The 16,180-nt window shown below is 41.3% G+C and overlaps 1 protein-coding gene across 2 annotated transcripts in view; it reads left to right on the top strand.

Annotated features, from left to right (window-relative positions):
* EFHC1 (EF-hand domain containing 1) overlaps positions 1-5,522 on the top strand; it is a 297,382-nt gene extending 291,860 nt beyond the window's left edge. For both annotated transcript variants that reach the window (XM_078647587.1, XM_078647586.1), the window contains one exon: positions 5,318-5,522. In XM_078647587.1, the coding sequence (XP_078503713.1) occupies positions 5,318-5,324 (7 nt within the window). In that variant the 3' untranslated portion in view covers positions 5,325-5,522. The remainder of the gene's footprint in view (positions 1-5,317) is intronic.
* The last annotated feature ends 10,658 nt before the right edge of the window (positions 5,523-16,180 follow it).

Below are 16,180 nucleotides of genomic sequence, written 5' to 3'. Positions count from 1 at the left end.
TTTGCCTTTAGGGGCAGCTGGAAGATCTAAAGTCATAGGGAGTGCTGAACAAAGGTGGGAGATCTTAGCCTTAAGTTCAGACTTGATTCAGGATCATTTACAATGAAGCAAAATGTTTAATCTTATTTTGTAGTGGTATAGGGCCAAATTTACTGAACGGTTGTTCTGCCGTTAGTGCAATGCAAAACACACAAACACTAGCGACAGTGAACTTACTTTAGCATAAGCTATTTTGTGCCAAAAAGTTACCCTTGTGCGGCCTGTGTTAAGTTAAGCAAAATACATTGTATCTGTACAGAATTGCGAGAATCAATGTTTTTGGCACAAATCTAAATGTACTCATTAGCAGGATCTGGGTTTGCACCAAATACTAGCACCAGATTAAACCAAGGGGGTCATGTGGTATAATCACCTGATATGCCTACTTGTAATTTTTACACTCAGTGTTCACTTCACCGCCGAGTCGCTGCTTCCATAGCGCCGCGCCATATTTCATTGTACTTCCTCACAATTTTAAACTGGTTTTGCGTGGAGAGGCTCATGCTAACACCAGGCAGCGGAACATTGTCTCCCTTGGCTTGGGGACGCCTCCATTTAGCTCCTGGCATCCTCCTCCCGGAGATTTGGACTATTATCCTCCAGTATCATGCTCTAGGAACTGCAAATGTTTGCAGTATTTTGCAAGGTCCATTTTTGTTCATGAGTCTCGGGCACGGTTATATCTAGAGTCCTGATGATGACCTCGTGATCTCCTTGGGGATCGAAACGTCTTCAGAAACCGTTGGCCCTTATCTTTATTGTTGATTAACCGAGAATGGGCCATGCTATTCTTGTTTTTAGATAGCCACTTTTGATCACTATTGTCTTGTGTGTATCAACGATGAATGAGCATGTTTTTCAATCACAGCCACTGCGCCGGCATACAACGCTTTTATAAAGAAACATTTTCTTGATTATTGTTTGGCATACATAACCATTTGTTTGATAGCATTGTTGCATTCATATGTCTATGGGACATTGTTTTGTGGTACAGTGTTTACCCAATGTTCCCTTATTATGTAGAAACAGGGCATGGTGGAGTATCAAGCAGAACAACCATTTATATTGTGACCGTGACTCTTGCTGAATGTAGTTCCAAACTATGTTTGTCATTCTTGCAAAGCAGCACTTTATGTAGTGAAGCATAGTATGTTGCACTGTAATTCTTGTGCTCTCTATTAGCTTATTTGGCCATCAGTTAAAATTATTTTTTGAGACAAATTTCTCAAAAAAACAGAGGTGTGATGACCTCAAGCTGTTCATCCTTCTCACACGAGTCGGAAAAAAGTATTAACTCTGGGCGTCAATTGCCACTACAGTGCATCATGAGTTGTGAGAACTCTGGAGCCCCAAAGGGACAGGAATCTATTTTCACATCTTTCCAATGTTAAGCTATCAGGCTGCTCTTTTCCCTCAATGGTAGATACATTTTTAACATTTTTCACATCTGGTGCTGACATTTTTGGAAGCCTGGCAGTCTACATTTCCGAAAAACCTTGCCTTGGTGTTGCTTCTGAAAGGTGTTGTTTATCATTTGGACATATAGCAACCTCAGTGAATTCTATATAGACAAATATACTGAGTATTCCGGGTTCTACACATGCAGTGATGAATTATTCGAATGTTCATTGCTTCAATGACTATACATACACTGCAGAACCAGTACTACGAGTAAGTAACCTTCTCTCCTCTTTCATTTGGATGGGGGCAGTTGCTTCCATCATTCACTTGTGTATGTTGGAGCGAGGACAGGATGGGTCAAACTCAAAATACCAAGAATGATGTTATATTGGTATGTAGTGAGGTTCTTTGTGATGATAATCCTTGTGCCAAAGAACTACTCCAACTAGAGTAGTGAGGAGTCAGGGATTCAAAATTGACTGCAGTCTCACTCAGTGAACAGATTCACTGGAATGTTACATTCCTGTGTCTGTCACTTAAAAGATTTTCAAAAAAATAAGTTTCTCCAGCCTTACTCTCTTAGGTAGGGTATAAGCTCTGGTATTCCAATGAGGGTCGTATCTAGACAAGAAGTCCCTATACATCAGCCTTTCCAAAGGCACTGCACATAGTACAGAAAGTGGTGACCCACCTTGCCATCAGTACTTGTAGATTTGATCATACAGTTCCCCATTGCAGGCACACCCTTGGTTCTTTTCCAGGGGCTTTTCGCTAATAGTCTTGAGTACAGAATTGTCCCACCAATGTGTGGGATCCCAGAACACTTTGCAAAAAAATATATCTATATCTCTATATATAAATATAGATATATATATCATATTACTTACAACCCTCTTTTAAAAGAGAAAAAATAAAGGGAATGCAGGGCAATACCAGCAGATAGGTTGCACAAGTAAAGCAGTAAAACTGACACTGTGCCGTTAAGGGCCTCATCCTTCCTCCAGTATCTCAACATGCCCCAAATGTGACAGGTTAGCTCATTTTCCCAGCTCTTGGAAACAGAATCCTGGAATCAGAATCAGAAAACAGAAACAGAATCTTGGAAACAGAAACAAAAGCTCTGCCTTTTTTGGTTTTTTCTCTCTCTATAAAAACTTTAAAACGTTATTTAATCCACTTCACCTGATGTACCTTAGGACTAGAGAGGTTTATCACCTGTTTTCTGACTGGAATCTTTTATTTTTTCCAGTCAGAATGCCTTCACGTTTTGTGAAGTGCCCTGTCTGTGGTAAGAAAAAGCCCAGTCAGATCCCCATACCTCTGTGTTGTGTGCCTTCCAGAGGATCGCCATGATGAAGACTGAGGATATTATCAACAAATGCCTACAAGGATCACGAAGGATAGTCAGAAAATCTGACTACATGGCCTGCAGGAGAGATCAAGAGAAAGCTTTAGGTTGTCATATGGGGCAAGCAGAAGTTCTCCTTCCTCAGCACCTTCCTCTTGCTTAAGGGACTACCCAGGAGGTAGATCTAAGAGCATTCAAAGGAAAGACAAAAGACATATTCTCGTTCGATGTCAAGGCCCTCAAAGTTTAGAAAACTCTAGCAACATGCTTGCCATCGAGGCATGGTACAGCCATGACATCAAAGTCAAAGCCAAGAAGGCACAGTAAGTCGACATCTAAACCACCTTTGATGTCACCTTCTTCGACACCAAAAATACCTTCTCTATTGATGTCTAGACCATCTTCTACTTTTACTTCATAGAGGTTTTCTGAGGATTGACTTTGTCGCCTTAAAAGGAAAAGAGTACCTCTTTCTTCAGACTCCAAGAACTTCAAATTGACACCTGTAGTCAGTCTGTTACCTACTCTTACATTCCAAAGGCCTGTCTTTCCATGCTTTTCCCCAACACCACCTGCTACTCCTTTACCTTTAAAGTCACCACAGCGTCTAAAGGCACCAGTTGTCCCTCAGGCTGCAAGACTGCTCCTAAGGAGACACCGCAGAAAAGGAAATCACTTAATAGATTCAGATCTCCAAGAAGAGCCAAGGCACTGTAGATGCTAAAATGAAAGGTCAAGTTCCTTTAGGACCTTTAGAAAACGTGGCCGCTCGCCTTCAAGTTTATCATACATTTGATAACGGTTCCAGGGGCAAGGGAAGCAAGTAATAAATGTGGATAAATACCCCGTGGCAACCCGAAAATAGAACAAAATAAATGATAATAAACAAACCTGAAGAACTTGAGAAAACGATAAATATATACTTTAATTAAGTTGATACATACATACAATATTAAGTTAATGGGGTTTGAACCTCCTAACAATTGCAAGTGATCATACAAATGACAATAAAAACATCATGTTCACAAAGAAACAACAGCACACAAAGACAAATAAGACACAAATAAACAAAGTAAGTGAAAAAAACACTATATACAAATTAAAAATGTGCAAATGTGGTGCACAATGGAAAAACATTTAGTCACTGAATAATCTATTAGTTCACTTTGTATTATTATTGCGCCTGGTAGCACTTGCTACAGAAAGTCAAATAATCTGTAGATGTGGCAACAAGTGGATCATGTTCTGGACAATTGGTTATCAGTGCAATGCAGTGGATATCTTACAAAGACTGGCATCAAGTTTCAAAAGTCAACAATTACTCCAGTGGAAGAGAACTAGGATTACAGATAGGATACCTTTCATTTACTGTTACCTTTCACAGACAATATAAAATTCTCTTCATTGATCATTCATTTCCCCCATGCATTAGCAACAATTGTCTAATTAGTAATGTGGGACGTCAGACTTTTTTTGGAAGAAATGGAAACATTGATTTCTTTGTTTGTCTTCACTTTGTCTTAGACTTGTGCCTAATCATCTTAAATCCGGAAAAAAATAATAAAGTTTGGTATCTCAGGTTCCCTAATTTAATTGAAGCTCTCAGTTGAGGACATTATCAGCACCATCAAACCGCAGACGGTATACGTTTCTAAACTATTTACATAATGAAAAGGATTATCTAGCCATGCAGTTATAGAGGCCAGCTCTGGGGACCTGGACTCCATCACTGCTTCAGTCATCGCATACAATACTTAAAGGGCCGATATCCATGAGAACCCCATTTCAACTACAGAACCCTATATCAACTACAAAAATATATTTTAATCAGAAAGCCAAACAACATACTTCCTAGACTTTGACTTGCATACCCATGCAATCAAAATCACATACAAACAAATGCATCAGCGTGTTGTACAAGAATGTATGAATAAAGTAAAAACACTCCCGCCCTCATTACAGGTAGGCTGTAACATATGATTCAGGCCTGCCTAATCAGGGATTACAAACGGTATGGTAATACAGCTTTCCTGTTCTTTCCTCACCAAATATCTGGGTAGAAAGCTGGCAAGAAATTGAGAATCTGGTGCTGCAATACTGATTCCTTTGGTAATTCCCCATTTCTGGTGGGGCTCTCCAAGTCACAATCACAATACAGCAGTATTCCCACATCTTGAAATTTAATGCATGTATGAGTATGTGATAAGACAGATTCAGAAATAGATGTGTCTGTAGGTACGAGGGTGTTTGTATGGATAGCACATGAATCAGCTTACCAGTTCATTCATGGGCCACCAAAGGGCACCATCACCTATTCATGTGTTCATTTATGTGCAACCCCATTTGTGCACTCTCTCGCCCACCCATTGGCTATTTCTTACATTCACTTCACACACAACAAATGGGAATTACTGACCCTTAAAAAAATGCCAAATCTATTGCCTTTTTTATTGCTTGTTTGTGTTGCTCTTTCTCGTGATGTGCAATTCTTTTGATGACCATTTCTTTACACTGCTATTTCCTTTCCAGCTCATGAAAAAGAAGACAAATCAGCGAAAACATTGTAACAGTATTCCCCTACCAGTCAGTCAACGTGGGTTCCAGAACATGCATTATATTCCCACATTTTGAATTTGAAAATGTACAAATATAAAATTACCTGATCTGCTATCTTTACTCTATATCACCCTTTGAAAACACCTGTAATAAAGCACATATGAATGTGTGTCTATTATATATATTTATATTCTGTTCTATGAAATCAAGGAATGGCAGATTTTGTCTTGTGTAAGGTTAAACTTTGTTATCCAATTTTGAGCCCTTGATTTAGAGTTACGTGGTACCAGTTAAATGATTAACATATTTGTACATAATTGATTACTACAGTATGTGTGAGCTCGAGAGAAACCATCTCTGGCCAAGAGGGTGTGTTAACTAATGTGAGATCTGTGTAACTATGACCTACCCTATGTACAAATGATCCAACTCTCCAGTTTGGTAGTTTGACAGAGGCACATCATTGCCATTCCATATGCTGCTTGTCTTTCTCAGGGTACTTTTCATAATGAATTATGGGAGCCCTTACTCTATAATGATTATTTACCCTGCTTTTCTTGAAGCTATCACAACCTTTCTCTTTTGGAAAGATAGAAAATTCAAGACAGCAGATACCCTTTAAATTCAAGGACACCTAGTGGGCCACTCTGTATTGACCTTGATGCAGTCTAACTTTCTAGGCTTGAAAACACATGAAACAGCCTCCATCTCTGCAACCGAAGGCTTTCTATTGTGGACAGGAGCAGCCCTACTGGTCCTGCATGATGGCAGTTGTTGTCGGCTATGGGCAATAATGTGAGCAATAATTGTTTTTGGATGAGCAGCTGTTAACATTGCTTAGCTTCTCCAGGTAGTGCTCACCATCAATAACCATTACTGGACGAAGTCTGCACTACCAATAAAACAAAGGGGCATATTATCAAGGGATTTATCTCCGCTTTTTTGGCTTTAAAAGCCAAGAAAGCGGAGATAAAATTATCTCCCTATCAGCAACAGGGTGCTAACACGCAAATTCGCATGTTAGCACCCTTTTTCTCTACGCTTCCCCTTGCATCTCTAGTGAGATGCAAAGGGGGCGTTCCAGAGAAAAATAATAGGAGAAATGTTGTTAAGCGACATTTCTCCTATTATCAAGGATTTCGCTAACCCTGTTAGTGATAAAAAAAAAGCAGCGCTAACCGCGGTTAGCACTGCTTTTTTTACACCTGGTATTTTCCTGACTTAGCCATGATATCCTATGGAAGGTGGAAGTTTGTGAGCCCCTATCATCAAGCTAACGCCAAACTTCGAGAGATTATCGTTGGTTTTCCAGCAATAATCTCTAATTTGGCAGTTAGCGCGAGTATTTTTATCACTTCTGAGATAAACCTTGCTAATAGCAAGTTATCTCTGCGATAATTTCCGGCGATGCTTAGCGTTAAAAAATGTGTTGCTAAGCATCGTTAGCGATAAATATCGCTAATCGTTGCTAATATGCCCCTAAGATTTTATGACTTATTAATAATGGATTAATTGACACAGATATATACAATCCACGCAAGAGAATCCTCACAGTTTGGCCTTCTTGATTTGCCACCAGAAAAAAACACGCTGGCAGGGAAGATAGGGAACTGGGTACGAGTCTCAGCAACGATGCTCAACATCCTGTGATTCTGGGCAAATAACTTAATCTCCCCGTGCCTGAATGTGTTCTTCTGTAATGAAACTGGTGCTCATGTTGAGCGCTTTGATACCCGATGGCAGGGAAGGTAGGGAACTGGGTTTGAGTCTCAGCAACGACGCTCAACATCCTGTGATTCTGGGCAAATAACTTAATCTCCCTGTGCCTGAATGTGTCCTTCTGTAAGGAAACTGGTGCTCATGTAGAGCGCTTTGATACCCAATGTCTCGGGTCTAGTTTGCGCTATATAAAACAAAAAAATAATAATAAAATAGGGCGATAAGAACAATGTGCTGAGGCAGAAACTAAGAGGTAAAGAGGAAGTGTTGCTCAGCTGCTGTCTGTGGTTGAAGGGTGTACGCAGGAATACCACGTCCAATATACGTGATTTTAATTGTTGCTAGGTTGTGGTTTATTTTAGGGATGGTATAAGTATGCGTATTATCGCTTGATTATGGTGTGGATTTAAAATGAACTCAAATAGTTATCAAAACAAACATTAATTTAAACATGTCTATAAGAGTAAATCCCCTTATAAAGCACAATGTCAGATCTTCTCCTGAAGATTAATGAATTTGGGGTCAGCGCTTTGTTGAATGGAGGATGCCGTAACAGGCATTGTGTTTATTGAAAGAAATGCTAGCCTGCCGCCCTCTGACAAATCTTGGCAGGTACTACAAGGATCCCTATTTTTCCATAGCTTAAAATATCTTTTAAATTCAGTGTTAGAGTACTATCACCTACACAAGTACTGTACAAATTAATGTTAAGTGCATTCATGTCTAATATACTTGCGGCTAATATAGACACTTGAGATCTATTGTAAGTCTGTGCATGAGCACTCTGTGACACCTTCGTCTGAATCAAAATCCTCGACCACTGAGGAACTTCCTAAAAAGTCTCATAAAAATATATGAGAATCATAGTGAAGTATCTCCCAATACTGTAATAGTGACAGAAAAAAATTCATTCTAAATCTGTTCACAACCCGCCTTCTCAGCCATCTACTCTAAAAAAAAAACTCTAAAGGATCAGCTTCCAAATCCATAACAATTTCTCCATCGTCAACAAGACCGCCATTGGTGCCACTGTTGACGAAGAAACCCTCATTGTCCATGTTACCACCAGCAAAGCTGACAGTGACAACAGCATCGCTGTCGACGAAGACTACAACATTGTTGAAGATGTTGATGACAACACCTTTGATGTGAACACCCTTGACAATTCCATCGACGACCATTACAACCATGTACGCTACACCACCATTGATGACGTCAATTCCATTGACAGTCCAAACCCCTAAAATACACAATAGGATCACCCTCATCAAAGAAACAAGGCATCTAAATTCCACACATACTAGAACAGACATCACCGAGAAAGGTCTCCCCATACCAGCCTGATAAATCTTTCAAAACTGAATGTTCCAAAGGAGAAGATGAGGAGGACAACGATGGCCCATTTGCACAAAAGAACTAAAGGCCAAATATCAAGACACCGCTGAGTGAACAAGCTAAAGAACCTTTATCCGTTCACAAGGTCCCGACACCTTAAGATCTTACCAGTCCTTCTAAGATGATCAGGATGATTCCTGGCTGTACAATTAAGACCCACATACACAGGTTCACCAAACATCGCAGGAAGCTATGATACAAGTCCCTTCAGCTCTGAAAAACGATTTATGGCTCAGGCTCACATTATTCTTTGAGCAATATCCGGAATTTTGGACTGACCCTCAAGGACAACTTTCAAGACAAGCTTCACCTAGGTCAAGACCTCAAACCAGACCTCACATGTGTTCAAGACCGATAGCATTATCACCTTTTGTAACATACCTTTGGCAACCTACCCTAATCTACCAATTACAGTTGACAGTTATGTAGATAACAACCAAGATGACAATCTAATGCAGACAGTTTTCCCTCATTCCACTAGCACATAGTGGGAGGAGCATATAGTTCCCTTTCCAGGAGGTATAACTTCCCCAGCAGTGGATTTACTTCCAGTTGATATAGGACGTTTTCACTCTCTCATCAATAGAGCCTCAAAAATATTCGACCTGCCAATACCAGCAAAAACAAAATGACTGCTTTATGTATGAATTTAAAGAGCCTTAAAAAAATCTATTACAATGATTCTAATTATTGATCACATTTGGTCAGATGGTCTAAAGGTTATGAAGAACCCGGCTTTAGTAGCTGCAGTAATTACTAGGATGGGAAAAAAGCACCCAACAACACTCTTGCTTGTGTGTTTGTTCACCCCTGGGCAGACCTAATGATTATGCAAGCAGCCCAGTGGCAATTAAGAAATCCAACACCTCCATGCTTGTCACCACCAGACAGGGATGTATGAAGGCCCAACAACAATGGCAAACATTTTTCTTCTACGGCAAACACATCAAACAGAGCAATTAACGCACATCCAATTCTTACAAGATATGACTGCCAGATATGGACAGACATTAGGCCATACCTTGCATTACTTCCGTAGATAAAAAAGAGTAATCCTATCAGAAGGAGAAAGAACTCTTCTGGTACAATGGATACTGCAATACATATTACCTTGACCGAATTCCGACAATTAGCTGGTAGTGCAGTATTACTTAGGCAAGGCTCGCGTTGTTCTACATCTTTTAGACCTAAGTTACAGAGTAGAACGATCCCTTATGATTGGCAATTACTCTTTGGTAGGAATGTTGATAAAGCACTTCAGTTAATTAAAACAGATATGGACACTCTACGCTCCTTAGGAACACTTCATCAAAGCCGAACACAGCCATTTTGTGGAGCACGAGAAAGGAACCAGAATTCTTCTAGAGGAGGTTACCAAACTTAAAGATATCAACCATATCAGTCAATTCAACAACCATACTGTCAAGGCTGCACACAACAATATATACCACTACTAGCGTCTTACAATACGCAGGCCCCTCTAAGAATATCAACAAACCAATCTGAAGTTAATGAACATTCAAAAAGAGTGACATTATACAAGCAACTGTTACAACTAATCTTGGAATACTTATAAAAGTAAAACTTATTTTTTTATAGACAGTAGGCCAATATAACTTCCTAGCGCAGGGTATTGGATCTGATATTCTTTTGGCCGCTAGAATAAAAAAATAAAAAAACACCACCACCACCCAGAGCCCCCTACCAATATCTTTGGCTGTTACAAACCAAGATTATAATAATGTTGCCAAAAAGGATAATAGAGCAAATCTCCAATTACCAGACAGACTTAGAAATCTGCAAAAAAAACATTTTGCATGGTCACTTGGCAAGAAGCTCTCCAACTGCATGAACAGTGAGATTACATGACATCCTTAGATTTGTAATTCCCGTTGATCACGGCAACTACCTCTGATTCAAGGTGGCTGGTCGTTATTATCCGTTCAAGGTGTTGCCCTTTGAACTCAAGTCAGCCCCAAGAATATTCATGCAGTGCATAGCTCCAGTCGCAGCTCACCTAAGAAAACAAGCCACAAAGAACTCAACGAGAGACTGCTTGCAGCTCTTTAGAGGAATACAAAGGTTACTTAAAAAACAATTCTTGCTTAATCCCCTCAAGAGATACTTAATTGCCAGGAGAAATTTTAGACACAGACAAGGCCTTCCCACCCTAGGCGAGAGTAGAACATCTAACTTCAATGGCCAAGATTTTACAAAAGAAAAAACAAGTTACCGTCAGAAGTTTTTTTTAGGGATTATGTCCTCCTGCAACTCTTCGATCCCTCATTGTCATCGTAACATGAGACCCTTTCAAGAGGAAGTCGACAAACTATGGCTTCAGGTGCAGGAATCAGTCAATAATACATGAGTAACAAAATGAAAAAAGAAAGCTTTAGAATAGTGGGCTTCCTTACTGCAAGAAAACTCTCAGTTCGCTATGACCACAGACACCTCTATAGAAGGCTGGGAGTTCGCTTGCAGGAACTAGCAATCTGCAGCAAATAGTCTCTCAAGGAGAAGAAACTGCATATCAACATACTAAAGTTGAAGGCCATAGCACTGGGCCTATGAGCCTTTCTTCCAGGCATAAGCAAATTGTCTGTATTGATACGGGCAGACAATATTACAACCATGTTTTATATCAACAAACAAGAGGGAAACTTTCCTTATAACTCTATGGAAGCACAGAAAATGTCAGAATGGGCCATTCAAAACCATATCCAGCAAAAAGCCAAACATCTCCCAGGAACAACCAACTCCTGGGAAGATAGCCTCCGCAGAACTCCTCAACAGTTTCACGAGTGGGAGTTGCAGTAGGAGCAACTAGACAACATTTTTTCATGCTGGGGCAAACAAAGTCTAGACCTGTTTGTGAGCAACCTGAACTACAAATGGTGATTCTAGGCCACCAGGCAAAACCTTCCAGGATCATAGGGGAATGCCTTTATATTAAACTGGTCAGGAATGTATACCTATGTCATTCTACCCCTCCAATTGAATAGAGAGTTCTAGCAAAGATGAAGAGAGAACAGGGTTGTCTCATTCTAGTAGCTCTTTGGTAGCCCAGGCCGTACTGGTTCGGAAACTACTGCTCTTGAAACAAACCAGAATTCTGTTAAAACCATTGCAGAATCTATTGACACAATGTAACGGCCAAATACTTCATCCAGACCAAAACTTTCTGAGACTGAAAGCTTGGCTCCTGAATTCAGTCTTCTATATATACCAGAATATTACAGGAGAATATTATTTAATGATGGAAATCTATCATTGAGAAAAACTTATGGAGCCAAATGGAAATGTTTTTGCTTATGGTGCGCTGATCACACTTTGCACCCAATATCATCTTTACCATGTCAAATATTGCTATATCTATTGTATCTGACTCAGTTAGGTCTGAGCCACGCATCAGTCAAAATCCATCAAGCGGCCATTTCTCGCTACAAAAGAATAGTCAATACATCATTGCTATAGTCTGAAAGAATACTTAAAGAATTCATTATAGGTCATTTTTAGACTTTATCCACCTATGAGAACCCCACTAGTTCAGTGGCATTTGGACATTGTTTTAGCCCAACTAATGAAGCGTTTTTTTTAACCAATCCACTAAACAGAATTAAAATTGCTTTCTTGGAATTTTATGTTTATTAGTACTTACTTCTGGTAGCGATTTAGAAAAATCCAGGCCTTTACAATCAAAGAGCCTTTTCTCCAGTTTAAAGATGATAAAGTGAGTCTAAGAGTGAATCCCTGTTTTGTAATACTTAAGGTTCCCACTGATTTCCATTTGAACTAACCAATAACATTAAAAACATATTTCAAGAATCCAACCAATGTAGCAGAAAAAGCACTTTTTCCTTGGATGTTGAAAGATGTCTAACATTCCATATTGACAGAACTTTGGGGCAGATTTATGAGAAAGTGACTCAGTGCATTCCGCAAGCCATTTGGCTGCGCCACACTGAGTCACTTTCAGAGCACAGAAATGCAACATATTTACAATGATATGTTGCATTCCTGTGCTCTCCCCTGCGCTGGCGTACAAACAGCTGCCATGTGTCGGCGCAGGCACCCTTGCATCATTGTACAAGGATACCTGCGTCATGGGCAGATTGTTTTCGTGCAGGAAGGTGGCCCTTCTACATGAAAAAATAATCACTATAGGCATTTTCCTCTTTCGATGCGTGCTGTAGAATGCAGCACGCATTGAAAGAGAGAATTGTAGCTGTAGTTATCCAGCATTGGTATCATTCATAGATTCACATGCGGCCCACCCTCATTCTCATCTCATGTTCAACTATTTTACAAACATTTGTGCTACAAAATCTGAGCCTGAGGACCTTGGTGAGGGCGAAGTGTATAATGATTGGTTGAGTTTTGGATCATTTTAAAATATTCCAAGCAGGAGTTCCAAATGGCTTACGACAGGCTTGGAGAGCCCGTACGCCATTCCGAAGGCCTTCAGCAATCCCTCGGCGAGCTCTTTCCGGCCGAAGGATTACAATGGCAGTTTCCCACTGCCTTTCTGTGCCGGCCTTTCCAACACAGAAATGCATTGGGAAACTGTCTTTGGGGGCCCCCAGCAGGGCCCCCATGAGAGCAATGCCACCGAATGGCAGACTAGCGGGCACCTGTGGTGTCCCCCGTTGATCCCTGCACCCAGTGGCAGGCACAAAGGGATGAACTGCTCCCCTGCTCTTTGCTATGAGAGCATGCATTCATTTCAGCACACATGCTCCAAGTATAGGATTGCGACCGAACAGGGTTCGGTTGCATCCCAATAGCTGGACTGGAACCGACAACAAGAGAGCGTTCTGTTCCATTTCTAGAACGATGTCGGACGTACTCCAGTCTGTCCGACATCGCCGTTGGGCCCAAGTATCCAGCAGCCATTGGAAATGTGAAGCAGGCTAAAGGCTCTTCCGCTGCTATAACATTTATTCAGAAATTCTCAATCATTACAGTAGCTGCCACAATGCAATACATCTGTATTGATCCTCATCATACTTCTACTTAAATCTACATAGGTCCCCTACAATTTAAATGTATTTTTTACGTATAGTGCAAACCTAGCCAAGGCAATGAAGCACTGTACAGACTCAAAGGCAAGGATACAATCAAAATTTGATTTGAGAGGCATGAGAAATTGGGTTTCTGATTGAGATGGTTGAAAACCCTACTCAAGCAAAAAACAGAATCCCTGCCAGTGTGAACCACAAAAGCCTGCATGAGGTCACGGTGAAGATTTCATGTTCGAACACCAGAATGACAAGGCTGCATGCTGTAGCTAATGAGAATTCCTCAAGGCTGGCTAGCCCTTCTCCGAGGAGCCACTGAACAGGATTTGTTGCTGTGGAGAAGAACATAGTGGTGGCTACCGCAAAGTCAGGCTGAACAGCGATGCACTTTGGGTGGATCGGCAAGCTGCTAGGCCTCAGTCTCCTGTCATCTCGCAGAGCACATTTGTGATGACATTTTTAGTCCCAAGTTTTGTATTTTGACTGTTTGGACACTTTTAGCACCCCTTCAAAAGGTCCAGGAAGGTGTAGGTACCACTTGGACAGTAGCACTCACTTAAGGCATGGTCAATGCGCAGGGTTTAAGTTGTTAGGGCTTGTTGTGTCCTTGTAGCTCTGAAAAGGAGGCCTTTTGGTTGTCCTGGGTTCCAGCATTAAGGCAGGTCTCAAGCAGCAGGGCAATCCTCTGAGGGCATAGGGCAGGCTTCAGTTATTAGGTCACTTGGACAGTAGCACTCACTTCAGGCATGGTCAATGTGCAGGGTTTAAGTTGTTGGGGCTTTTTGTGTCCTTGTAGCTCTGAACAGGAGGCCTTTTGGTTGTCCTGGGTTCCAGCATTAAGGCAGGTCTCAAGCAGCAGGGCAGTCCTCTGAGGGCACTGGGCAGGCTTCAGGTATTAAGGCAGTGTTCTGAGAGTCCTCCGCAAGTCCAGAAGTGAACTGTAGAGTGGGTCTGTAGGTCCTATTTGTACGCCTGGTGCCAGTTTTGAAGTGAAAGAAACTTCTGGAGTTTCCACCTCCTCCCCCCCCACACACACCTCACCCACAACCTACACATGGCTCTGAAATTCCCTTCCTCCCTTGCCTGGTCCCAGCAGTTCTGGTGGTGAGAAAAGGCTAGTGTGAAATCCTTTGTGAGTGTCTTGAGGCAGCTTCTTTGAAATGTAAGTGGGGCTGTGCACAGCTCCAACCCTCCCTGACAGGATGGCCTATCCTGCCAGCATCTAGTACCCTTTTGTGTCACTGTCTGGGAGGAATACACAGAGACCAACTAATGCTAATCACAGTCATGTGACTCAGGATACAGTCTGCAGGCACAAAAGGTTAGTATGTAAAAAAAGCCAACTTTCTAAAAGTGGCGTTTTCAGAATTGTGACATAAAATGGACTTTACCAACTTACGAGAATTCAAAATTACAATTCTATAGACTCCAAACATGAAATATCTACCTCTTCCCAAACAAACGTTATCTCTTTCTAAATGAGGTAGGCCTCACAGTAGTGGAAAACACATTTTTGAGTTTTTCACTACCAGGATATGTGAAACTGAAAAGTACACGTCCAACTTTTTAAATACATTGTGGCAGATTTACAAGCCCCTTGCAACACTTTTGCGCTGTTGTTGCATCACTTTTCGTGATGCAGAGGCAGCGTAAACAATGCGCCATATTGTGGCCCATTCACAACGTGACGCATCTAGGGAGATGTGTCATGTTGTAAAGCCATGCGTCACATTATACCTGTGTCAGGTATTATGTATGCAGGGTCGGTGTTCCCACGCAAAACAGCCTCGTAGAAGTGACGCAGTGAAATCTACAAGATTTCACTGCACCCTCTTCTAGGACGTCACTGTGTCAAAACCCTAAGCCTGCTTGAAGCAGGCATAAGGAGTGACACAGTGTATTGGGAATAGGCCTCCCCATGCATAGCTGGAGTTGCGTTGTGCTTGCGACAAGACTCAAGCAATGTCTGCCTTTTGTAGCACCAGATGAGTCAGAATTTATGACGCATCTATCAATCCTTGCGTCATGGTGTGCCGTATTGTAAATACGCCGCATCCATGGTGGATCAAGGGTTTCACATGGAGGCAGAGGGAAAATGATGCATCTATACAGATGCGTCAGTTCTTGTAAAATTGGCTCATTCTACTCTGCCCTTGAGGCTGTCCAGAGCCTACCTTAGGGTCAAAATGTCGATTAAAAAGAGTGTAGGACAGGCTAATGGTTTATTTTGCCAGGTCGAATTGGAAGTTTAAAACAGCACACAGGCTGAAGTGACCGGCCTGAGACATATTTTAAAAGGCCACTTAAGTGGGTGGAACAATAAGTGCTACAGGCCCAGTAGTAAAATGTAATTTGCAAGCCCTAGGTACATGTGCCACTTTACTAGGGACTTCTAAGTAAATCAAATGTGTCAATCAGGTTTAAGCCAATTTTACCATGTGTAGGGAAATGAGCACAAGCACTTTACGGTTTAAATCTGTTTTACTGTTTTTTCCTAATAAGTGTCAAAACAAAAACCGGTGCCATTTTGGCCTCTCTTCAACAGAGATGGCTATGCCATGAAACACAATAGTATCAACATAGCCACTTTCCCCTCCGTCCCCCATAACCCACCCAATTCTACTCATTTTGCTGTAGTGTGCTCTGGGCCCTTCTTCCGCCAAATCTCCTCTACCTTTGACTTAGGAAGCATCTCACTCTGTGT

The sequence above is a fragment of the Lissotriton helveticus genome, chromosome 6, assembly GCF_964261635.1.
Source record: "Lissotriton helveticus chromosome 6, aLisHel1.1, whole genome shotgun sequence".
Lineage (NCBI taxonomy): Eukaryota > Metazoa > Chordata > Amphibia > Caudata > Salamandridae > Lissotriton > Lissotriton helveticus.
This window is presented reverse-complemented; position numbering and strand designations above follow the sequence as displayed.